This window comes from Callorhinus ursinus, unplaced genomic scaffold (assembly GCF_003265705.2).
Source record: "Callorhinus ursinus isolate GAN/ISIS: 27379988/994484 unplaced genomic scaffold, GSC_fseal_2.0 scaffold3, whole genome shotgun sequence".
NCBI classification, from domain to species: Eukaryota; Metazoa; Chordata; class Mammalia; order Carnivora; family Otariidae; genus Callorhinus; species Callorhinus ursinus.
In genome coordinates this window covers 28,320,854-28,346,732 of record NW_027397065.1, presented here as the reverse complement: position 1 = coordinate 28,346,732, position 25,879 = coordinate 28,320,854, and the positions used below count along the sequence as shown (strand labels likewise).

At 37.9% G+C, this 25,879-nt stretch overlaps 1 protein-coding gene across 4 annotated transcripts in view; it reads right to left on the bottom strand.

Annotated features, from left to right (window-relative positions):
- UIMC1 (ubiquitin interaction motif containing 1) overlaps window positions 1–25,879 on the bottom strand; it is a 112,866-nt gene that overhangs the window by 22,390 nt on the left and 64,597 nt on the right. For all 4 annotated transcript variants that reach the window (XM_025866983.2, XM_025866984.2, XM_025866985.2 and 1 more), the window contains exons 7-10: window positions 22,654–22,718; window positions 20,309–20,385; window positions 15,087–15,190; window positions 9,520–9,673 (exon numbers count right to left, since the gene is read on the bottom strand). In XM_025866983.2, coding sequence (XP_025722768.1) covers window positions 9,520–9,673; window positions 15,087–15,190; window positions 20,309–20,385; window positions 22,654–22,718 — 400 coding nt within the window. The remainder of the gene's footprint in view (window positions 1–9,519; window positions 9,674–15,086; window positions 15,191–20,308; window positions 20,386–22,653; window positions 22,719–25,879) is intronic.

Below are 25,879 nucleotides of genomic sequence, written 5' to 3'. Positions count from 1 at the left end.
GAAAAAAACCCAAGAGGTTTCTCTCTAAAGAATCATTAATGGCAGTTATATCCAGTGCTCACATACTGTCATCAGAGCCTAAATTAAGGTAATACTAAATGTGTTTCATATAGAGAAAAAAACTCTGAACTTCTCTGAATTTTACAAGTGGCTGCTTTATCAAGGTTCTTAGAGAAGTGAAATGAATGACAAGAAGCGTAATAGAAACATATAAGCTCTTTAAAATGTTAATTATACAAAAGAAAATATATCCAAACCAATCATCCAACTTAAAAACTACACTATTCTCAAAACTGATTATCTAACTGCGTACTTCTTCTTGATCCCAACCTTTGTCTCCACCTACCTCCACCAAGAACCCTTTATTCTCAAAATTATATTATCATTAGTTTGTTCTTATAGAAACACAGTTTTAATATAAATTCTTAAAACAATATATTGACTATCATATTTAAATTTAATATTCTGAATCTTGTTTTTTTTTTTAAATCTGAACATTCCTGGATAATTCTTTGAAGTACAAGCTTTTTAATTAAGGCTGATTGTGTAAAATAATAATAATAATAATAAAGCTGATTGTATAGCCCAGATCCTGCCACTTTCTAGGTATGCAATATTGCAGAAATTATTTTCCTGTCAAGCCTCAGTTTCCTCTTCTATAAAAGTGGAATAATACTGTTTCAGAGATTGTTATGAGAATTAAAGCAAAATATACAAAAAGCACAGTTCCTGGCATATAGCAGGTACTCATAAATGGTAGCTCTTATTGGTTGATATTAGGTATGCTTTGTAAAGACCTGGCAAATTAAATCCTTTTACTTAATGGAAAAATAGTATCTTGCTATCAAGTGTTTCCTTTATATTATGCCCTTAGACTCCTTAAGTAACAAGTCAGTCTGTGAATGGACAATTTCCACAGCCACCACCAGAAGTAATTCTGATAGTTCATCTGATCCTTTCACTTTGCACACACACTTTTCAGAGGTGACTTATGTCATATCAACTCTGTTCACTAGGAAATAGTCTGAATCCACCAAACTGTTTTTCCCTGACAAGGTCAATTCTGATGAGATCAGATTTCATGTCTGCATTCAGGGATGAAGGATTCTAGTACTCTGCCTTCCTAAAACTGACTGAGGCTTCCATGGTCTCCTCAAACTTTCCCAACTGTGTTTATTCCCATCTCCATACATGGGAAGGCAGATAGAACCTGTAGCAATGAAGAATGCTAGTCCTAGAATCAGGTCAACCTGGGCTTGGGCCCTGGTTCTACTGCTTATTAACTATCTGATGCTGGACAAGTACTAAACCTCTCTGATGCCAGTTTCCTTGTGAGAAAAATGAAGGTAACAGTAACACTTATCTTCTAAGGTAACTAAAGTCCTGCCTGTGGCCCTAAGATAGTTCTAATGGAGATGACTGATCTAATATTAATTCCTTGAACTTTCTTCTTTCTTAAAATGCTCTAGATGCCTGAATTAAAAAGTGTGACTAGATCATAAAGTGAGAAAACTCTGAAGTGGTTTTTAGCTGGTAATATTCCTTCAACACATAATGCTTTGGGTACTAACTCAGGTGCTAATAAGAGCTATTTTATTTTTCAAGGAAAGAATAAGCACATCTGGCAGAAGAAAACTGCTAAAAGAATCCTGAGGTCTGGCTCTTTAGCAGCAAGGCACAATGAGTAGGGGTAACTGAAGCAAAGACAAAGTCAATGTTAAGAGGAATAAGATGAGAAGAGTGAAGGCACTGAGGACTCAAGCAGACACAGACTGCAGTCAGACTGCCATTTCATATGCCAAATCATACAACTTTACTACTGTATCACAGTGGAGCAGATATGAGAAAATGTTTCACAGAAAGGTTGAACAAAAGTTGTCAGAAGACAACCAAGATGCAAGAGGAGGGGAGGGAAGAGGCACACTGCTGCTACATTATTAATACAAGAGGAGAAGGGTTATGTGCAATGCAACTTAACAAGTCTTGGGGTGAAAGTACTGGGCATCCAGTAGCTATGTCAATAGGCATTCAAATGAGATGGTGACCATTCCAGAAAATGCCAAACAGTTCTGGAGTCAAGTTATCAAAGAGGAATCTCCTAAAGAGTATAAAACTTTGGGCATCTGGTTCCTGCTGATTCCTGTACCAAGCCACGACCTTCTCCTACCTCTTAGCTTCCTCCTATCATCATCAATAGCAATAAATTCTTTCTCCTTTCTCCTTGATGCCCACCCCCCCTTAATTCTGCATGGATTCCAAAACTCTTTTCCCCATATCAGTGCCACTTCTATTCACACCAATTAGATCTTTCTATAGAATCAGCACTCCTCTTCAAGAAATAAAAGCTTTGACAGTATTCACACCAGGAGGTTGCTTTCTCAGGCTGCGTAAATCTGGAAACTTGGTGAAAACTGATAGATGGGTAGAAAAAACCTGGAAAGCACCCTGGAAGCAAAAGGCTTCACTTATAAAACTTATATAAACGGATAAGAAAAATACTAGGAACCCAAAAGATACTTGGGCAAAGTTGAGAGAATTCTTCAAAGAAGAAAGACAAATTGGCTTTTTAAAAAAAGAAAAAATTTCAATTTACTACTAATCAAAGAAATATAAACTACAGTGAAATGCTATTATTTATCTATCAAATATGCCAAGATCTGTAAAAAAGAAAAAAAAATATTCCTCAGTATTTGGAATTGTGTTGTGAAAAGAACAATCTCATATGCTAGTGGTGAGAATTTAAATAACTGAAATCTTTCTAGAAAGCAATCTTAAAACTTTATAGATATAATCCAGTAATTCCACTTTTAGTAATCCTAGTTTAGTAAAACAGAAATTCAGACAATTTATATATTACAAGGCTTACGCCACTGGCTTGCTTGCTTTCTTTATTAAAAGATTTTATTTTTTAAGTAATCTCTACACCCAATATGGGGCTTCATCTCATAACCCCAAGATAAAGAGTCACATGCTCCAATGACTGATCCAGCCAGGCACCCCAAGAAGGCTCATGCTATTTTAGATGATTATCTTTAAGAGGAAAAAAAAAAAAAAAAGGATAAAAAACCCATGCCTGATATTAGGGGAACACTTAAATAAGAATCTGCTCTTTTTCTTGCCAACCAGAAGTAATCCCTTCCACCTTTATAAGTGGTTAGTGCCTCTATTTTAGTACTTCAGCTGATTTGTATCATACTTATGCCCAAGTCTGTTTGCTACACTGGACTGTAAATTCCCTGAGTATAAATCCGAGGTCCCAGTCACCTCTCTCATACCCCTTTACCACATCTTGAGCACCCCTAGGACCTAGCGCAACACTTCACTAAATCATTTAGAACACAAAAATTTCTATTAAGTTGAATCACTGTACAAAACAAATTAATCGACTTCAAAGTATAATTTCATACATACATAAACAAATATATAAAATACATAAAGAAAAGACATAAACAAATACTAAATTTAAAACAGACCTAATTCCACCACAATTTGCATTAAGGTCAATTCCACAAGATTATAGGAATATTAGATTCCTAATACAGGAGTATTAGAAGGCAACAGTCAAAATCTACAGCCTTGCCCCTCTGACCCCTCCTTCCTGCCTAGAACACAGATGTGAGGTCTAGAGATAAAAAAGCCACCTTGAAACCATGAGTCAAGAAGCTACAAGTCAAGGATTGTAGAGCCAAAAGAGAAAAGCCTAAGTTCTCATTACATCACTGAGCTACTGCCTCACTTTAGATACCTTGTTATGTGAGAAAAAGAAACCTTACATATTAAACCCATTGTTAAGGGTATTTTCTGTTACTGTGATTTATAGAATTTTGTGACAGATATCAATAGGGTTTTCTGTTACTTGTACTGACTTATAAACAATGCATATCCATCTATTTGGTTACAGCAACTACACCACAGATGGACACTTAAAACCTAATCAAAAGTCTTTCTCTAGGGGCGCCTGGGTGGCTCAGTCGTTAAGCATCCACCTTCGGCTCAGGTCATGATCCCGGGGTCCTGGGATCAAGCCCCGCATCGGGCTCCCTGCTCTGCAGGCGGCCTGCTTCACCCTCTCCCACTCCCCCAGCTTGTGTTCCCTCTCTCGCCATGTCTCTGTCAAATAAATAAATAAAACCTTTAAAAAACAAAGTCTTTCTCTAGAATGACTTATGGTTTCAGGAGAAAGAACTCCTTTCCATTAAAGGCTAACAGTCTACAGTTGTGGGCAGACATCTTGTTTCCCCTCGAAAAGACCTACCTATTGAATACAGACAAGTAGAGTCAAGAGATGGAGAGACATCATCTGAGCCCCTAGATCCAGCTGTCTGAAACCTACACCAGACTTCCCAATTACCATGCAAATTAACTTGTTTTTTGCTTAAGGTTACTTGAATTATATTTCTAACACTTAACATCCCAAAGAGTCCTATACACTACAGTGACGTAAACACACAAAAAATTCTTTTACAGTTGAAAAAATACCCCATATTAAGCAACATATTTTAAGTTAATTTGTCATTCTACAATTGCCTATTTCCTTTCATACTGCCCATACTACAACCACACTGAATCACTTGTTCTTTCCTGTATATTGTTCATATTTTTCTATTTATGTGATTTTGCCTACTGTTCTTTTACATTAATGCCCTTCCACCTTAATCTCTAATCACATTTCCTCTGAAACACCACAGACTGTATGTCCATTAGTAATTCTAACCTTGTGTTACAGTTATTCATGTGCATGCCTTTTCTGCCCAACTGCACTATAATCTCAGTATGTTTGGATTTGTATATCTCCCCACAGGCCTCTGTCTCCAAAATCCATGTTATTTTTACTAAACCCATGCTATTTCCCAATTGTTAACACATCAGTAGTTAGGTGTCAAGAGCAATACAGTTAATCTAATCCTCCTTAGGTACCACAAAAGCCATATTAACACAAGTGAGAAGACTAAGTGGGGCACAAACTACAGTCAGGTAGATAAACTCAGGTATATAAAACAGAAAAAGTTAAATTTTGTCTAATTAAAAAATTTTTTTTCTTTTTTTTTTAAAGATTTTATTTATTTATTTGACAGTGAGAGAGAAAGCGAGAGCAGGAACACAAGCAGGGAGAGTGGGAGAGGGAGAGGGAGAGGGAAAAGCAGGCTTCCCGCTGAGCAGAGAAGCCCGATGCAGGGCTTGATCCCAGGACCCCAGGATCATGACCTGAGCCGAAGGCAGAAGCCTAACGACTGAGCCACCCAGGTGCCCCTAAAAAAATTTTTTCATTACAGATATTCAGGTCTTAAGATTTTTGCTGAGTCACCCAAGTCAAGCCTATTCTAGGCCTCAGTCCTTCTCTGTTAGCTGTCAGGCAAGTCTGTATAGCAAGGACTCTCACCTCCAACCACCTACTTACCCACTATTATTTTTCCAGGAGATATCCATGAAGAGAAATCCATTCTTGACAGTATCCTGACTCTAAGCCACACCCCTGTATCTAGGCCCAAAGTGTACACAGTTAATGCCTTCAGCTTCCCTAACTCTCCTACAATCTATTTCTCACTAGCTTATTATTCTTACCACCTTACCATTTCCTTGCCTTTCATCCTCCCCTTAGCTCTACCTGACTGATGGCTTATCCTTTATGTATTGGCATACAAACACAGAGTTCAGAAAGACTACACAGGCAGGAATAATATTCAATAATAACAGCAGCTACCATTTACTGAACATTTATTGCGTGCTAGACACAGTGCTAGGTACTTTATAAAGTGTCTCTGATTCTTTTTTTTTACAATTTTATTTATTTGAGAGGGAAAGTGAGTGAGAGAAAGAGTATGGGGTGGGGGGGAGCAGAGAGAGGGAGAAAAAGACTCCCCGCTGAACAGGGAGCCCAATACAGGGCTCAATCCTGGAACTCCTGGATCATGACCTGAGTTGAAGGCAGACACTTAACCAACTGAGCCACCCAGGTGCCCCTAAAGTGTCTCTGATTCTCATGATAATCCTAATAATGAACTAATTTTACAAACAAGGCATCTGATCCTCAAAAAGGTAAGGTCATTTGTTAAATATTATCCAGCTGACAAGTATTACAGCTGAAATTTAAATTCAGATCTGTCTAGTTCCAAAGCCTGTGTTTCTCCCGCTCAATCATACTGCCAAAAATAAAATGTTGGCTGTTCTCCCAGCTTCCACTGTTGTCCCCCACCCCAACAATCTATAATAGCGCAGAGTGATCCTTTACTCAAATATTAATTCATTCTTTGCTCAAATCCCTCCACTGGTTCCCCCTTTGCTCAGAGTAAAAGCTAAGATCCTTACTATGGCCTAAGAACCCTGTGTGATCTGTCCACTTATCCCCTCCCCAATTACCTCTCTAATCTCATTGTTTATCTTTCCCTCACTTACTTCAGCCACACAGGCTTCTTTGTCATTCCTCATACACATCAAGCCTGTTCACAACCAAAGGTCTTTGCACTTACTGTTCCCTCTGCCTGTAACACACTCTTCTCTCCACCTTGAAATCCCTCACTTCCTTTAGGTCTCTGCTCAGATGTCACCTTCTCAATGAGACCTTCCCTGACCACCTATTCTAAATTGCTACCTCCTGACCTCAGTACTCCCTAACCTCCTCTTCCTCTGCTTTATTTTCTTCTCTAAAATACTTATCACCGCTTAACATATTGTATGTTTATTTATTTATTGTCAGTATCCCACTGCTAGAATATAAACTCCATGAGAACAGGAACTTTGTATATTCTGTTCACTGTATTTGGTATATAGCAGTTATTTAGTAAATATTTACTGAATGAGTAAATGGAGAGCTTCATTCTTCCTAAGTGTTTAAATAAAAATGGTCTCAAACACATTTTCCAGAAAGCAAATACAAAGGCAACCTGCCTTTGTCCTAGTCTAGATTAATTTAGCGAATCTTCTCCCCTCAAACAATGCAACCCCCTCTAATTTTCCATACTTGTGGATAGCCATGTCACTGAGCAACAAACTGAGCAGACTGAGCCAACTTACCCAGAGTGTAGTATTATAATCAAATAAAACTTACAGCAAAGTTAATCAGACACATATTTAATGATATGCATAATTGTTATTGTGCTGCATGGTAACTAGGCATAAATGGTAGACACTTCATGTAAATGACTCTAATTACTATTTCTTTTACACAGCCAAACCAAGCATGTCTAGGATTAGATTTGGGGGAAAACAGGAAAGAGGGGAGAGCTGGATACTTAACTCTGGGAGGTAAGTCCTCTCTCTTATTCCATCCCCTTAGGCATTGGGCTAACAGTCTCTCAGTCTGGGTTATGCATTTTCAAGAATAACTCTTTCCCTTCCATAGCAGGAGAGGCTCCCTTTTACCAAAAACTAGGCTGAGGGCTTGTCTGATTCCAGTCATAAAATGTGAGAGGAACCAGAACAATCACTACTATCTCTGGCAAAGAAGACAGGGACAGGCAAGCTGGTGAAAAAAACAAAGATAGCAAACTTATTTTTGGTATGATATGGAAAGAACATGGCACACTAGTAGGTGCTTTACATAATTCCTCTAACTACTTCCCTACCCCACCTATAGCTCCAAACTCTGTTCCTAGGACACAGGAATAAAGCAGAGTGGGACAATTCCAGGGGGACTCCCTGCTCCAAATTCTCTTATAAGGTCATAGAGAGTAATTCAGGTTAGCAAGTTAACACTACTAGAAAAATTAAGTGGAAGCTGTTGTTTAGTAGTTGTTTCCCTTGCTTCCTATCTTGTCTAACCTATAGGAGGATACAGGGCATCCTACTTTCCCAATGGTTTATCCAAACCCATCCAGCCTTCCCAGCCCAGGCTAAAGTTCCTACTGAACTTACAGTCAGAATCATTCATTTGGGTAAATTATCATTGACTTTGTGTCATATCTTGCTAATTTTTTTTTAAAGATTTTATTTATTTATTTATTTGACAGAGAGAAACACAATGAGAGAGCAGGGGGAGTGGGAGAAGGAGAAGCCGGCTTCCTGCGGAGCAGGGAGCCCGATGTGGGGCTCAATCCCAGGACCCTGGGATCATGACCTGAGCCGAAGGCAGACACCCAACGACTGAGCCACCCAGGCGCCCCTTGTTAATTAATTTCTTAGGTTAATGTTTATCTCCCCAATGAGACTGCAAACTCCTTAATGGCAGAAATTCTGTCTTAAACTTCTTTAGTAACCCACATAAGTTTTAGCACCATTAAGAAAAAAAAATGTTCTGTAAGTATCTGGATTAATTAACGTTGAGGAGGAAGGCAATAGGTGATAGAAAGGAATCAAATTTCTCACTCTAGGTAGACAAGCTGGTGTTGAAATTTATAGTATTCTAGATTTGTCTTTATTATACTCCTGAACTAATTTTTAAAGCAAATTCCCCTATGAAAAAAAGAGTGTTGGAGCACCTAGGAGGCTCAGTCAGTTGGGTGTCCAACTCTTGGTTTCGGCTCAGGTGGTGACCTCATGGATCACTGGATCGAGCCCTGAGTTGGGCTCCAAGCTCACTGCAGAGTCTGCTTGAGGATTCTCTTCCTCTGCCCCTCCCCTCCACCTCAGGTGAGCGCCTGCTCTCTCTCTAAAATAAATAAATAAATCTTGGGGCGCCTGTGTAGCTCAGTTGTTAAGAGTCTGCCTTCGGCTCAGGTCATGATCTCAGGGTCCTGGGATCGAGCCCCGCATCGGGTTCCCTGCTCCGCAGGAAGCCTGCTTCTCCCTCTCCCACTCCCCCTGCTTGTTCCCTCTCTCACTGTGTCTCTCTGTCAAATAAATAAATAAAATCTTTTTAAAATAAATAAATAAATAAATAAATCTTTACAAAAAAGAATAAGAAAGTGTTACTGTCATTCAGGATATAGCAGACATCTTTGCATGGAGGTCTGAGACATCTGGATCAGAGCTACAAGACATACAGTGCCAAGAATATACAGGCTTCCAAGTCTCAGATGTTCTCTTCAAGAGGTAACCAATAGTTCCAGGGTGATGCAGCACAGAATATAGGACATGAATTGAAATTAGGGATACTTTTTAGCTGCAGTTTTAAGGTAGAACTTTTACACACAAAACCCCACAAGGGACTTACCTTGAATAAAAAATGAGTAATTCTTATAACATTGTATGTCAACTACAATTCTGAAAAAAATGAGCAACTCTAGAACCTATTTCCTCAAGTTCCATAGGAGTCTCAATATTTGAATATGTAAGATGAAACACAAGGTCCATAGCATCGCACTGATTTTTGGCCTAAATATACCACAGTGTAAGTTGAAACATTAAAAGACAAAGATTTTTCCCTTCCCTTTCTCCTGACTATGTGCAACAAAATAGCATACCTGCCAAAGTAATAAAGAACATGAAAAGTACTGGAGAATTAAGTAGATAGCAGAAAGAAAAACAAACCAACCAACCCAACAACTTTAAGGAAGAGTGGTCTGTTTTTCCTACACTGCATTGTACAGGATTACAAAACTACCATGCAAAGAAAAGAGTTTGATAAATTCTGGTAAGTTTTACCTGTGTCTTGCCCTATCAGCCCATTGCAGTACATGGCATGTAGCTCAATCTTTGTGAGTGGGAAGCCTTGGTCACATAGTGGGCAGGACACCTGGGTACTGGATGAGACTGTAGAAATAGGTATTTCCTTCTCAGCATTTCCCCTGTTACCAACCTGAAGAAAATAATAAATAGCAACTGTAATACCTTTACAATATAAAATATCTTTTCCCTCAAACAACTGCAAGAGATTCCATCCCATATTTCATTTACTTTCTTTTTTTTTAAACATATACTTTTTTTTAAGATTTTATTTTATTTATTTGAGAGAGAGAGTGAGAGAGAGAGCACAAGAGGTGAGGGAGAAGCAGACTCCCTGATGAGCAGGGAGCCCGATGCAGGACTCGATACCGGGACTCCAGGATCGTGACCTGAGCTGAAGGCAGTCGCTTAATCAACTGAGCCACCCAGGCGCCCTCATTTACTTTCCAAAAGAGGCAATACTGAGGTGCCTGGGTGGCTCAGTAGGTTAAGCCTCTGACTCTTGATTTCGGCTCAGGTCATGATTTCAGGGTTGTGACACTGAACCCCAAATCAGGCTCTGCGCTGGGCATGAAGCCTGCTTAAGATTCTCCCTCTCCCTCTGCCCTGCCCTGCCCAGCCCAGCCAGCTCTGATCCACCCCCACCACATGTTCTCTCTCTCAAAAAAAGAAAAAAGAGATAGAGAGGGGGAGAGAGAGGATACCAATCAGTTTGCTAAATTCAGATCTGAAAATTGGGAGATACGCTAATATAGTTAACAGTTATTCAGAACCTGCATACTATATGCTAAACACTCTGCATGTAATACTCATTTAATCCTCATAGTAAACTTATAAATTATTAACATAACCTTTCTTACACACGAAGAAAGCATTGTCCAAAACAGTAAAGCAACTTGCCCAAAGTTACATAACAAATAAGAGGCAGAGCTGAAATTCAAATCAAGGACTATTTAGCTCCAAAACTTGAGGGCATTCCTCTCTATCAAGCTCTTAGGTCAGTATGCTGTGTCTGCTGTGTTTCAAACAATTTACATATCAACAGCATCTCAAAGAAACTTTTTCAATCTCATAAAAGAACTGTGAGTATTCCCAGTGACTTCAGACATAAGGAGTTAGGAAACAAGAGTTCTAAGCAAAAGCACAACTAAAATTTAAGACCTAGACCTCAGCTTAGACCAGTAAGACATACCACCTCTTCTGTTTTATCTGTGACTTTTAGATTAAAAGAGGGAACAAAACAGAACTAAGACCCAAATATTTAAGCAGGCTCAAATAAAAGTCCTTAAGACAATTCTGCAGAAGCCATTCTTACACCTTCTCTCTCCTATTCCTTTCAGTGTTTTATAATCACCGTTTTTCCTACAGTTGCCAGTGTCTGAGAAGCAGTTTTATTTTACCTTTACAGGTCAGAGCCAAGAACTCTGCAGTGATTAATTCAACAGTATGCGTGAGCACTGCAGCACTACTGCCTAACACTTGCTTCAAAGGACAGCATGTCCTAACCAATCAATGTGAAACTGTCCCGCATAGCCACTGCTTCCATTTAAGAGCAAAGGACACCTGGGCTGTTATTATGCCTTACTACAGGGAAAAAATAAACCCTCTTCTGGTACAACATCAAAACAAGACCAAAACTGCAACGGGTAGATAATTTGAGCTCTGGAGTTTTTGGGTTTTTTTTTGGTTTTTTTTGTTTTTTTTGGTTTAGGCCATCCCTAAAATCTCCTGCTTGTGAATGTGATCCAACAGAGGGAAACAGGCCATCTAAATACCAAGTCGAACAGTTTCTACAACTGCCAGAAAATGTCATTTTCAACCCACCTGTGGCCTTTTACTTAAAAGGGGGGAAAAAAAGAAAGATGAAATAGGAACTAACAGTGATTCAGTTCATTTTCTATACCAGGCTTGGCCAAGCATTTTCCATAACCATCACTCACAACCACCCAACTGGCAGAGGGATCACTAGGTCTAGTATTACAGAAGAGGAAACTGATGTTTGTTTAAAAGGCAAAGTAACCTGCTGATCACAAAGTTAGTAACTGGACAATCTAGACTTGAACCCAAGATTCTGTGGCATCAAAACTTCAGTATTTCTATTCTACCAAATTGCGGCAAAAGCAAAAAAGGCATCCTCTCTACTTTGTTGCTGACCCTGCCAGATATTGGGAGACAATCTGGTTCTATTATTCTTCTCTAGAAGGTGGAGAGAGTCAAGTGTGTCTGGAAGTTCTAGGTGTTACTTATTTCAAGCTTAGTCACTTAGTTTCTCATAAACCCAGGTTCTTCTGTTCATAAATCTTATAAGAAAAAGTTGTCTTGTGCATGCAAAGCCATTTGAACAGAGGGGAGAAAAATCAATATACCCTAAAATTTGCAAGTAGTCTTGAGTTACTGAAAGTTAATGGCAATGGAGCAGTTACTTGGTATTCTAAAGTTCACTGAGCCCAGAAATGTTATATGACATGAATGTCACTGCTGCTCACACCCAGCACTGTACTCCTTTGTATTCATCACCAGCTCTATAAAATGCACAGAATGTACCTTCAACTATTAATGTATTCAAGAGGGAGTAGTCTACTATTGTCTTATTGTGAATACAAGACCACTTCTAATCACATTCATAGACAACCCAGAGGTTTCTGAACATTTTTATATAAAGTAAGATTTTTTTCAGCACCATTTAAAAGTTCTATTTAAATATTAACTACAATAGAGGAACTTCAAGAGGAAAAAATATAAGTGAAGCAGCTTTTATTAGGACCATGCAGTCAGGGATTCAGTCTCTGAAGAGCTGGTTCTACTTCTTTTAAAATACTATACAGTCATTTTTCAAAAGAGGTACTTGGACACTGAATCTTGATCTCTTAAAGGTTGGTCCTTACCTTCTGGCCTCAAAAGAAACCTCACCTCAAGAAATGAACTGGGTAAAAATAAAAGTATGTCCTACAAATCACCAGCCCTCTGTCCCTCCCCAACCCAGTTTATGTGCAGCTTAGAAAGCTCATTAGATCTTTCCCCTCTTTCCATAGGACTCAACACAGTTTACTTAAAAACCAACTGACTAAACCAACTGTTTGATTCTGAATAACTTCTATTAACTTTTCTGAGAAAAGAGTATCTCCAACCAAGGGATTATCTCAGGAAAGATATTCAGAAAATACTATTTCCAAAGGAACCTGACCACTGCAGGAAATCAAATTAAGGATTACAGTTCTGCCATGCTATTCCAAATAACTCAAATACTGTTGAGCAATTCTCTGTCATTAGTAAGCTAATATCACTGAACAGCCACAATATATTACAAAGCAGTAAAATAAGAACTGGTTCCACAGGCATACTTCTACTTGTGCCAAATCTCTGCTATGCGTTTCATATTCTTTATCTAATTTAATCTTCGAAGCAACTCAGTAAAATAGGCTATTTTTTGTCTCCATTTTACATGTGAAGAACTGACATTCAGAGAAGCATTCCTCTTCTATGCTTCCCTAATGCATAGAGACATAGATAGAGACATCTCTCTATCATTTTATTTGTCAGACCACGTTATAATTATCTATCTGTCTCCTCTCTTACCAGGACCCTTTGAGGGCAGGAACTGTTTTTTGTTGTTGTTGTTCTTTGTACCTCAAGAGTCTAAAATGAACAATTGGCACACAGTATACAAACTATAATATCTGTCAAATATATGAAATGAACAAAACAATTAATTAATTTGCCCAAGGTCACAAAATTAAGTGACAGGGTTGGGATTCTTCTAATTCCAATGCTCAAGCTCCTTGCACTATAGCATACCGCCTTCCAATAAAAAAGAAATTTTAGGACAAGACCCTATACACAGATTCCAAGATCAAGAGTCCACACCCATGATGATACTATCTTTGTGCTCATAAAATGTTCAGATTCTACCTTTCCAATAAGTGACTTGTAACTAGTGATTACTCAATGACTTAAAAACTATAGTATCTCTAACATCTTTTAATGGAAACAGAATTCTAAGACTATTTACAGACATCCACAGATACCCGCAAACAGCAACACTGAAAAAGGACATTCAATGTGAGAAAGGCCATATAATTCCATCCCTTTGATGTGTACTGGTACAGACATATACACTATAAATTCTAAATAGGGTTCATGCTCTTTGCCCCAAACAAAGAACAGTCTCCTTTGCAGTCACGGATGGGTAAGAAATCAGCCTTCATTAACAAAAAGATTGTAGGGCCTCTGTAGTTAAGATGACTATGTTAATAACACTCTGTTCCCCATCCCCATTTAGAAGGTTCTGGTCCCTCCCTGGGAAGCCATTTTAACATTATCTAGCAGGATCTGTCCTCAGTCACTGTTGCAGGAAGTGTTACCATCAGGGAATCTTGGTCTGTCAGTTGTGACAGGTCAGGTTACAAGGAACCAAGCAGTGTGCATGATTCATGAAAGCAGAATTTCTACCCAGCTACCTGCAATGCAGAGACTAGGGAAGGAATCTACCTTCTATTGTAAAAACTGTTTTCGAAAAACCTAGAGTATAAAAAGGAGTAAGAGAATGAAACCTTTATTTTTAAATGCTCAGGGTAAGATAACATATACAAATGTAACCAAAATATTTATTTCCATAGAAAAATTTGTTTAATTCTCAGGCTGCTTTTCAGAACAACAAATTTTAAAGATTCTGAATAATTTTTTAAAATTCGTGGTAAACTGTTTTTGTAAGATTCAATATGATAAATATATACTGAAAATCCTTTTTTTTTTTTTTAAGATTTATTTATTTATTTATTTGACAGAGAGAGAGACACAGCGAGAGAAGGAACACAAGCAGGGGGAGTGGGAGAGGGAAAAGCAGACTCCCCATCTAGCAGGGAGCCCAATGCAGGGCTCTATCCCAGGACCCTGGGATCATGACCTGAGCCGAAGGCAGATGCTTAACGACTGAGCCACCCAGGCACCCTATACTGAAAATCTTAATCAGAGGTATAAACTTGTATCAACCACCTTTATGGATGATGCCAGATATGTGAAATTAGGAAAGGTAAAAAAGCCAATAAAAATCTGCTTATTTTTTCATGCTGCTATCCTGACTTTGCATTTCTGATACCATGTAGAAATTAGAGCTGTAAGTTACATATAATATAAATATAGTGACTTTTTCCAAGATTGTTCATTTCTGTTATTTATCAGTAATATAACAGAAAATATCCCAGACTTTGGAGATAAATCCATGTTCAAATTCTAGTTCTACCATTATTAGCATTTTGAGTATGAGTGAATGACTTAAACATCCTAAGCTTCTGTTTCCCCATCTGTAATAGAAATAATAAAGCATATTAAGAAATCAAGAAATGGTAACTACTCCTATTTTTAGAAACAATGCTCAACTGAACTTAACTGTAGTGCTGAACTGAACTTAACTGTAAGAATCTGACATAAGCGTCTCCAAAACTGCAAACTCCTGCCATCTAAATCTTTTCAGCCAAGGTCAATGTTGCATCAGAGAGAGGAATATCAGTAGAAAGAAAACACTAAGAAAAATTATAGAGAATATTTACCTCCTTATCTGCCATTATTATTCTTACTTCATCCAGGATCTCTCTGCTACCTGGAGAGACTTCTTTTTCAAGGTCAAACGTTTCAGGAGAACTTAGCTGTGTCTCTGTAATTTAAAAAGTTAAAAAGTTATTAATTTTCATTTTGTATTTTCATAGTTAAAAAAACAAACACTTATTTCCCCTAAAGTTTAGTGTATGATACTGCAGAGGTAATACAGATCTGGTTTGATTCTTTTAAAGCTCTACTGAGGCATAATTTATATACAACAGAATTCACAATTTTCAGTATATAGTTTGATGAGTTTGGGCAAATGTACATAATTTATACACAGTATCATTTTTTTAAATACCCATATACTATATCATTTATACCACATAACAATCAAGATATAAAACATTTCTGGGACGTCTGGGTGACTCAGTTAAGCATCCGATTCTTGATTTCAACTCAGGTCATGATCTCAGGGTCCTGAGATGGAGCCCCGTGTCAGGCTGGGTGCTGTGTGTGGAATCTGCTTATGATTCTCTCTCTACATCTCCCTCTGCCCCTCCTCCCAACCACCCTTTAAAAAAAAGATACAAAACATTTTTAAGCACCCCCCCAAAATTCTTATGTACCCCTTTGCAGTGAATTTCCCACTGCCTGGCTCCTTCCAATGACCAATCTATGTTCCTATAGTTTTCCCTTTTCTAGAATGTCACATAAATGAAATCATATAGTGTGCCATCTTTTGTGTCTGATTTCTTTCATTTAGTATAATGTGTTTGAAAAGCAACCATGCTTTCATTCCTTTTTACTGCTGAGTAGTAGTATTCCACTGTATGGACGTATCACAATTTGTTTATCATTCATCAGTTAATCCATCTGGCTTCTTTTCAGCATAGTTCTGGTTTTAAAGTATATTTACTTTGACAGAAAACAAAAACGCTCCAATGTTAGTTCTAAAGTTAAAGGGATGATTAGAGAAGACAAAAACTTGGGAGATGAAATAGAAAATACATCCTAAACAAAGATATGCCTTTCTTTAATATATTCTTTAGGCAGCATCTATTCATTCAACATTAACTCAACAAATATTTATGAACAAGTTCCAGGCACAGCACAGAAAAGCAATATGAAGATGTAGGATGGTGTCCCTCACAGTCTAGCTCAGGAGTCAGCAAACTATAGTTCATGGACCAAAGCCAGCCAGCTTCCTGTTTTCGTAAATGAAGTTTTATTGGAACACAGCCACACCCATTTTCCCCTGTATTCTATGGTTGTTTTTGTGCTAAAATGGCAGCGCTGAGTAGTTTCAATGGCAGAGTTGAGTCGTTTAGCCCACAAAATCTAATATATCTACTTAGTCTTTTACAGAAAAAGTCTGCCAACTTCTGATCTAGACACCTGTCACTTAATATAACGAAAGAACAGGGGCACCTGGGTGGCATAGTCGGTTAAGAGACCCACTGTTGGTTTCAGCTCAGGTTGTGATCTCAGGGTCTTGGGATCAAGTCCCACATGCAGAGTCTGCTTGGGATTCTCCCTCCCTCTCCCCCTGCCCCTCCCACTAGTGCTCACTCTCTCTCTAAAATAAATAAATCTTAAAAGAAAAAAAAAAAGGACAGTAACTCTATGTCAAAGAAGGACAACAAATCTGGAAAAGAAACTTAGAATACAAATCCAGTAAGTTCTTTCTTATCTACACTGTATGCACTGTACATCTGATACTTCTGTGCTTCACAAATACAATGAATGGCCTATGTTGGGCAAATAAAGTACCTATAAGATACTGAGGTATCTTCTCAACATCAAAGAGGGATTAAATACATTTCTAGTGTTAACTATATTTTAATACCTTATAATTTTTTGAAAAATGAATACACACGCTCATACACACAGATTTTACCACCTTGGAGGAAAAAGGCTTACAGTGCATAAACTTCAAAGGCGTCTTTGTCAGGACCCCCTTCTACTTGCTACATGAGATCCTGCCTGATTCATGAATCGTTTAATAAAACCAATAAAAAGAAAAGAAAACCTTGTCAAGTTTCCTTGAGCGATATTACCAAAAAAGACATTTAGTCTCTTAGAAAATAAGAGCTACTCACTGTCTGCACTACTGTAATAATAAAAAGTCTTTAAGCTTTCTGTGAATAGATTAAATAGTCAACTATAGAGAAAAGAGAGCATTAGCTCCTTAGAAATAAACAATGCTAGGAGCATATACAAGGTGGGCATAAGGCTATAATCCTGCTTCTTCAACAAAGTGAGTAACTCTAAAAAGATGCTGTAATTTTGAGTATCAGATTCCCAGAACTTTCAGAAATATAAAACAAAACAAAATAGGTAAGATGGACTACTACACTCAATCTGCATTTCACCCATGTAGAACACACTGAGAACTCAAATTTTCTGGAAAATTTAGATGCATAGCTTCTAAATTATATATTTACAAAGAGATTCAGGAGTCTGGCTTCATGGAGAAGTAGTTATACTTTCTTAGTAAAAGGAACAGTAATGTTATGGAAACCTTTTGCAACCTCATTTAGGAGTGGTTTTTGTCAGCAAACAGTTGGACTTAATTAGCAAGCTAATGACAGCAAGTCATGATCATAAAAGTTATCTAACCTCAGTCCTGAAGGGCCTGCTTTTTCCTCTCTCATTAACTAGGGCTATAAAATTATTTACAGTTTCCTCCTGCAAGACCCCTGGGTACATCACATGCCATCATCCTAAACAGACTGAGTGACTTCCTAACAGGATGGCATAGTCAGCAATCCAAGGTGGGGCAGGGGAGGGGACAGAGCTGTAAAGTTTTCTTTTCACAAAGATAGCACAGCATTCCTGAATGCTCCTGCCAAAATCAGAGCACTTGGTAGTGAGGTCTCTTAGTGGGTATCATCAGGCAGTAATTCAAATATATTTTATATGAATTTATATGAAATATGAATTAAATGAATATGAAAGAATTCCACTTTCAATAGAAACATAATTAAACTTAAAAATAAGTAAAGAAAGACCTTTTATGATATGCTGCCGAATGTTTATAAATGTTTATACGTCTTTCCTAGAATAATGTGTAAACTAAGTTTAAATCTCTGTAGGAAAAAAAGTTGAAAGAAACCAAAATAAGAAAACTATGTGTCTCTCTGACCCTGACAGGTTATATGAGACCTAAGGGAAAACTAGGTATGACTTATGGTAATATGTGTACAATACTTACTGCCTAAAGAGTTTAAACATTGATAGGAAGTCCCTCAATCTCATATGAATGAAGTTACTGATATATATAATTGGCCTCACTTTTAAGAAAAGCAAAAAAAGAAAATATAAGCTAAAAACAAATTCCTTAAAAAGTAGTGGTTTATATCACAAAACAATTCTTCATATTATACAATGATTCAACTCAAGAGTTCCCTTAGATAATTGGTATCTTAGTTCATTTCAAATTATTTTGTGTGGGGGCTCCTGGGTGGCTCAGTCAGTTAAGCGTCTGCCTCTGGCTCAGGTCATGATCTCAGGGTCCTGGGCTCCAGCCCTGCAACAGGCTCCCTGCTCAGGCAGGAGTCTGCTTCTCCCTCTCTCTGCTCCTCCCCCTGCCTCCGCTCATGCACTCTTTCACTCCCTCTCTCTCAAATAAATAAAATCTTTTAAAAAATAAAATTATTTTGTGTGGGGCACCTGCATGGCTCAGTCAGTTAAGTGTCTGATTTCGGCTCAGGTCATGAGATGGAGCTCGTCGGGCTCTATACTCAGTGTAGAGTGTGCTTCTCCCTCTCCCTCTGCTTCCTCCCCCCATGCTCACTTGCTCTCTCTCTCTCTCTCTCTCTCAAATAAGTAAATAAAATCTTTAAAAAAAATAAAATTATCTTGTGTATCGAGGTGGGAGATGGGCAAAATGGGTGAAGAGGAGTGGGAGATACAGGCTTCCAGTTATGGAATGAATAAGTCACAGGGATAAAAGGTAGAGCAGAGGGAATATAGTCTATAGTACTATAAAAGCATTGGAGGGTGATAAATGGTAACTACACTCGTGGGAAGCATAGCATAACACATGTCAAATCACTGTTATACACCTGAAGCTAATGTAACATTGTGTATCTGCTATACTTCAATTAAAAGTAAACAGGGATGCCTGGGTGGCTCAGTCAGTTAAGTGTCTGCCTTCGGCACAGGTCATGATCCCAGAGTCCTGGGACTGAGTCCCACCTCGGGCTCCTTGCTCAGCAGGGGAGCGTGTTTCTCCCTCTCTCTGCCTGCCACTCCCCCTGCTTGTTCTGACAAATAAATAAATAAAATCTTATAAATAAACATACAAACAAACAGGGGCACCTAGGTCGCTCAGTAGGTTAAACATCCAACTCTTGATTTCAGCTCAGGTCATGATCTCAGGGTCGTGGGACTGAGCCCAGAGAGTCAAGCCCCATATCAAGCCCCTTACTGGGCTCTGCACTCAGCAGAGTCTGCTTAGATTCTTTCCCTCGCCCTTTCCCCCCTCAAATAAATAAATCTTAAAATAAATAAATAAAATCCCATTAGCAAAAAATTTTTTAAAATTTTAATAATAAAAGTTTGTTCTAATTAAAACAAAAAAATTATTTTATATGTCAAAATCTATTCATGTGCAACTCTGAATGAGCATCTCTTGTACCTAAAGTAAGGCACACATGTCTTTTCATCTCTACAATTAACAAAAGGCAAAGTACAGTACTTAACCAAGTTAAGTGCCTTATCTGAGATTAAAAATAAGTCAATGACAGAACTGCACAAAATTCAATTTCCAGACTCCCTCTACTATAAGGAGTGAATGGCAGTGTAAAACTAGTAAAAGGTTCTGAGAAAAATCTGCTTAATGACAGGCAGATTTGAGGACAGCCCAATTTGGAGAACCCATAAACCAAAATATAGAGTCCTCTTGCCTCTGAATGTACAGTTAAGTGCTATTCCTGATGCTTTGCTGCCATCTCTGATGAGGCTGGTAAGCAAACAAGGAGACAAAAGAGCATATTAATTTCAAAACTAAAATATCTCTGAGAAAAGACTGAGAATCAGAACTAATGTCCATTAAAAAAGTGTATACGTATGTGTACATGTATATATGTGGAGAAGATACGTACACACATACATCAATCACACATAAACCTCCTGAAAGTGGGTTGGAAAAGCCAGAAAAATTAATAGGCACGAAAAGGTAGATAGCTAGGGATCAGAACTTCAGTACGATCAGTGGGGTGCTTACCAGGACACACAGTGATTTCCTCTGCAGAACTCTCTGGCATAAGGACAGAGCTTCTCTTACTGGTCAAAGCAGCAATGCTGAAAAAGAACCAAACCGCAAGTGAATCCCAGTATAATAAATCAGAACACAGGGCCAAAAGCAATGGTGAGTCATTTACAAAGCCACAGGTAATCCAACACCTGCTGTCCAATACCACAAAAGCACAACAGGGAAGCAAGGAATTGGTAGTGAAAACTCCAGGCCAGAAATGGGGAAAATAAACATGCTTACAACTCTGGTTCCAGTGAAATCACTGAACCAAAAGACCCCCTTTTTGAGTCTTTACAAAGGAAAGTTGAAGGGTAAGGACTATCTGTGAATACCCTAGAAGACAAAAACTCCCCATATAAGAATGTCAACAGGGGGCACCTACGTGGCTAACTAGGTTAGGCATCTGACTCTTGGTTTTGGCTCAGGTCATGATCTCATGGGTTGTGGGACTGAGCCCTGTACTGGGCTCCCCCCTCAGCAGGGAGTCTCTGCTTAAAGATTCTCTCACTCTGCCCCTCTCCCTGTGCACACACTGAAGCATGCTCTTTCTCTCTCTCAAATAAATAAATACACCTTTAGAGGAAAAAAAAAAGAGTATCAGTGGTGTTTTATAGCCTCCATCTCAGCCTTCTGAAGGTTAGAGATCTGTAAACTCGTAAGAGAAAATATGGAGAGTCTCTTGACAACACACTCACTTTTCCCTCACCTTGCAGTTAAATTTCCTCTTTATCTCAAGATGTGGCTTTCCAAGCAACAAAAAGATACAATTCCAAATTGCCCTGCAGCAAAACCTGCTCACACAAGTTAAATATCTCTTCTGAGAGTAATATAATTATGAACTGCTCCCATCATCCAGCCTTCCAGAGTTTACCCTGCCTGTTCATGGAGTGCAATCTCTTCCTGACACAGGAACACATGGCTGAGAGATCTGAGCATCTGAGCTACCCCCTCATGCTTCACAGAGCTTTATGACTAGTCTGATCAAGTATGCAAAAGGATGCTTAAAAAATAAAATCTTACATCAACCAAGAACCACAGAGAAGAGAGACTAACCATCACCGATTCATGATAAATAACTAAGTCCTGATAGGAAACCACAGGTGATTTCTCTCTCTAAATAAAACATCTCATAACATTTTTTGTAAATCCAAGCCAGACACAGTTTACTCTGCATGTAACATTAGGGCTCTGTTCAAAGGGTCCATCACAAAACAATTTGCTGACATTTATAAAATGGGCTAATCAATTTGAAGTCAAACCACATTGCCTGCAATTCCAACTCTCTCCTGGTGACAAAGCATGTAATCATTTATTAAAACTTGTATCTGCTCTGCAGAGGCTTACCACAACAAAGCAGAGGGGCCTGGAAGAAGCAAAAGGCCTATTCCAGTTAAAACCACTTCCAAAATCGTCTTAACAGCAGGAGAATCAAACCAAAACCATATTCTTGAACTCAGAAGGAAATACCTAGTACTTTCAACTTAACCAAAACCCTAAGAAGCACCACCAAATTACAGCAAATGGTAATTGGACCTCAACTTCCATATGAGAGATGGAGGTTGACACAAAATTGACACAAAATTAAGCCCTTGAGTAATCCCCAAAGGTCAACTACCAGATAAAAGGGAAAATTAAAAATTCAATCCAGTTGATAAGTGCAGTTTGTAATCAATCAGCCACTATATATTATTAAGCGAGAAGACCTAAGAAGGTAACCCCATCAATCAGTCAGCAAGAATAATTTAGGAGGCAATGCAAGTACAATTTAAGGGAAAAATAAGATATAATCAGATTAAAAGCGGCATAAGACAGGGAGTGAGGGTGACCCATGTTCTTTGTGACCTGAATAATATGAATAATAAAAAATATAAGTCTTAAGAGTAGACTTAAAAGATGTATACAATTTGGACATGCATATAAAATAAGCATAAGCAGTGGGAATAAAAGGAGACAGGAGAACTAGAAGGACTGTAAAGAAACTAGTCCAGAGCCTTTAGCTTGGCACAGGAAGCTAGGTTAAGAGAGTAGCAGGATCTAAACACTTTCAGGAATGGTATCAATGGGATATGTGCCAAGATGGCTGTACTATACCAACAACACCACCACCACCTTCTACAATTTCTTCCACTCTAATATTCCAGGCTTCTATGAGATACATATTTGAGAACTGGAAGATAATGATTTTTCTTAGTCTGTGCTTATAAAGGAGCTAAAAGATCCCTGGCAAGCTGTCCCTGTAGTCTCACTCATGTGTTTCATCTCTCTTACTCTGGCACCGTCAGGGAATTCAGACCCCTAACAATTTATAATCTTACCTTTGTGAGGCAGGTACAGAGTTTCCTTCTTCAGAAGTTTCTTCGACAAATAGCCCTTGGGAAGACTGTAAAGAAATATAACATCCTAAGTATACAGGCACAGATGAACTGGTTTCTCCTCTTTAAAAAAAAAGTTAATTGCTCAGCATTATCACTCAGCAATTAGCAATAAGAATAAAACATTTTACATAAGTCAGTAAGTTTCAGTAAAAAAAGCATATCCTGTGGAGTCTAGAAGAGTGAGATTTACATCACAGCTGGATCACCCATTAACTCTGTAATCTAGGGTGTCACATCTCAATCTGTTTCCTCATCTTAAAATGGTTATTAATGACTGCCTCACAGACTGTTATTGTGAGAATTTAAAAAGATAATATATGTGATGTACTTTGTAAAATGCAAGACACAAAAATATTAACTGGTGAGTCAAATGAATTATGATTTCAAAAAAGCAACTATAAAGTTTTGTTGTGGAAGGAGGAAATACAGAGAAAAGCCCAGTTTTCAATGGAAATATTCGAGGGGGAAAAACACTGCAATCTGTGAAAGAAGTCTCTCTGAACACAAACCAAGCCATAACACAGAACATCCCAAAGGGAAGGTTTTAAGACTCCCTTTGCTACAAATCTGCCACTATGATTTTAGTATCTGGCTACAGGGATATCTTTTAAGAAATGTAACAAATAGGGACTAGATTTAAAAAAAAGATTTTCTACGATTAACAGTAAAGTTGGTGCAAATGTCAGCTCATTAAATGTAGGTGCACAGAAAAAGCAGCTACTGCTGCCTTAGGGAAACTTATAAGAAGTGCCTGAGCTGTGAGGCTTCTTCCAATAGGAAGAAAGCTACTAGCTGAAGTTTTCAGGGTCTCCTAACAGGATATAAATAACCTAAATGAGTTAGGCATCTCTGTACCACTCAGGCAAATGATAAAATATACTAAAATCAGAAATAGCTGAGATGAGCCTTCATTCAGAGGGAAGATAAAGCTGTGCAATGATCAGGAATGCAGTCATTATGAAAAATGAGGGTTGAACAAAACTGTCAAAAGGACTAAAATACAACACCAATAAATACGTCACCTATTTGTGTGAACTCTGCAGTGACAAAAGTTTCATTACTGAGCTATCAAAAAAGTAGATACTGACACCTAGTGCCCATTTAATAGATTTTACCATCTTGGAATAACTACAGTTGACTAAACTTGGGCTTCAGAAGCAATCAATGCAATGGTGAGTTATAAGATACTCCATCTCTACCTTTGGCTAAAGCACACCTTTACCTTTCTTGGTGTTATTTTTTTTTTAATTACTGTACACCTATTAAGTGCCAAGCCTTTATGCAAATCACTTTACAATGCATTTTCTCCTTTAATCCTCACAAGAACCTTTTGAGGCAGAAACTATTAAGGTTTTTTGGACGTGAGGAAAGTGAAACTTTGACGGGTTAAATAATTTGCCCAAAATTACAGAGTTGGTCAAAAGTGGAGCTGGGATCTGACTCCAAAATCCATGTTCTAACCACTACTGTTGTTGTTTACTCAAATAATCTTCTTACAACCATTTCAACATAGAATCCCAAGAATGTCTTCATTTCAGTAAATCATTTCTAATTTTTAAACTTACACCTCAATGACTGCAATCTAAACATAGGAGTAAAGTGAGGTTCTTCCAGAATATGAAAATAACATAACAAATTAAGCAAACAAAATTTTATTAGAATATCCACATCTAATCAAGTTGAACAGGGACGCATGATAGGAATATAACTTAAACTAAGGAAGCTGTGGCCTAAATCAAGACATTGCATTCTGCCTAAAGAAATAACATGTTAATGAAAAAGGGATGATAGTCTGCAATGAATCTAAAAAAGAAAAATCCAAAGATTCAGGATCAAGCAGTATCTTCAACACCGTAGCCTGGGAAGTAAAAATAAACAGACACATTATCTGGTCACCAGACAAAAGTCCTCTATTATCAGGTACTAGGTAGCTTATCGGTCTTTCCACAGACTAGATGAATCATCCCTTAAATATTACCATTCCCTAATTACCGTTTTCAGCCCTCTAGGTACCTTCATCCTACAAGGAGGTACAGTAGATGGTGGACCTGAATATTCTGGTCACCAAAAATGTCTATATCCCATAATAACTTAACAAACTGTCATTTGGTGTACATATCAGCTTTAAGTTTGACTAGTCAAAGTCAGTTCTCACCCCCCGCCCCTGAATCTGGCCATTTGAGAAAAACAAATTCCAGTATCTGGGCTGAAAAATTAAAGATTAGACCCTGAAAAGTAGAGACCACGTCAATATGCTACTCCTCCACTTCCCTGCTGTATAGCCATCAAGATGACCTCTCCATCTTCATTAACATAACCTCTACATTGTTTGTGTGATGCCAGAAATTAGTTATATGATTCTAAGGCTTTTATAACCTTCATATATACTTAAAGTGATTTGCCCCAAGGTGAATGTTTGTCTAAGTCCCTAGTTCTGGGAACCTTTCACTCTCTCTCTCAACCAAGGAGTCTCACATATATATATGGGCAGCTCCAGCAAAGTCATAATCAATAGAAAATGTTTAATAAACACAGAAATTCTTTCTACCACAATTCCTGAAAGCAAAAGACCAATATAAGTGGTGAAATTACAATTGTAGACTTTCATTATTTGACTGTAATATTAGTTAAGTTTGTTTTGTTTTTTGTAAAGACACTATTCTGTGTTGCCAAGACTGCAGTGAACTAGGCATTCTCATACATTGCTAAAAGGAAGGAGTACACATCTGAGCAACCTTTCTGAAATGCAATTTGGCAATAAATAGCAAGTTTTTTTTTTTATGTTCATAGCTCTTTAATCCAGAATTTTTCTTGCTCCCTATCTCCAAAAATACTATTAACTTTTTTTAAGATTTTAAGTAATCTCCACACCCAACATGGGGCTTGAACTCACAACAACCCTGAGATCAAGAGTCGCACATTCCATCAACTGAGCCAGCCAGGCTCCCCTAAGGAACTAATTTTAAATAAAACAACGTTTTATTTAAAAAAGATGTTTATCACAACCAAAATATCTAACAATAGGAAAAGGGTTAAAATATTATGGATAAGTTCATAAGCCAGAATATTATATAGTCATTAAAAGTGAAATCTATAAATAATTTTATAAGAAAATGTTTACATAATGTTAACTTAAAAATACAAAAATATGATAGAAACCATACCA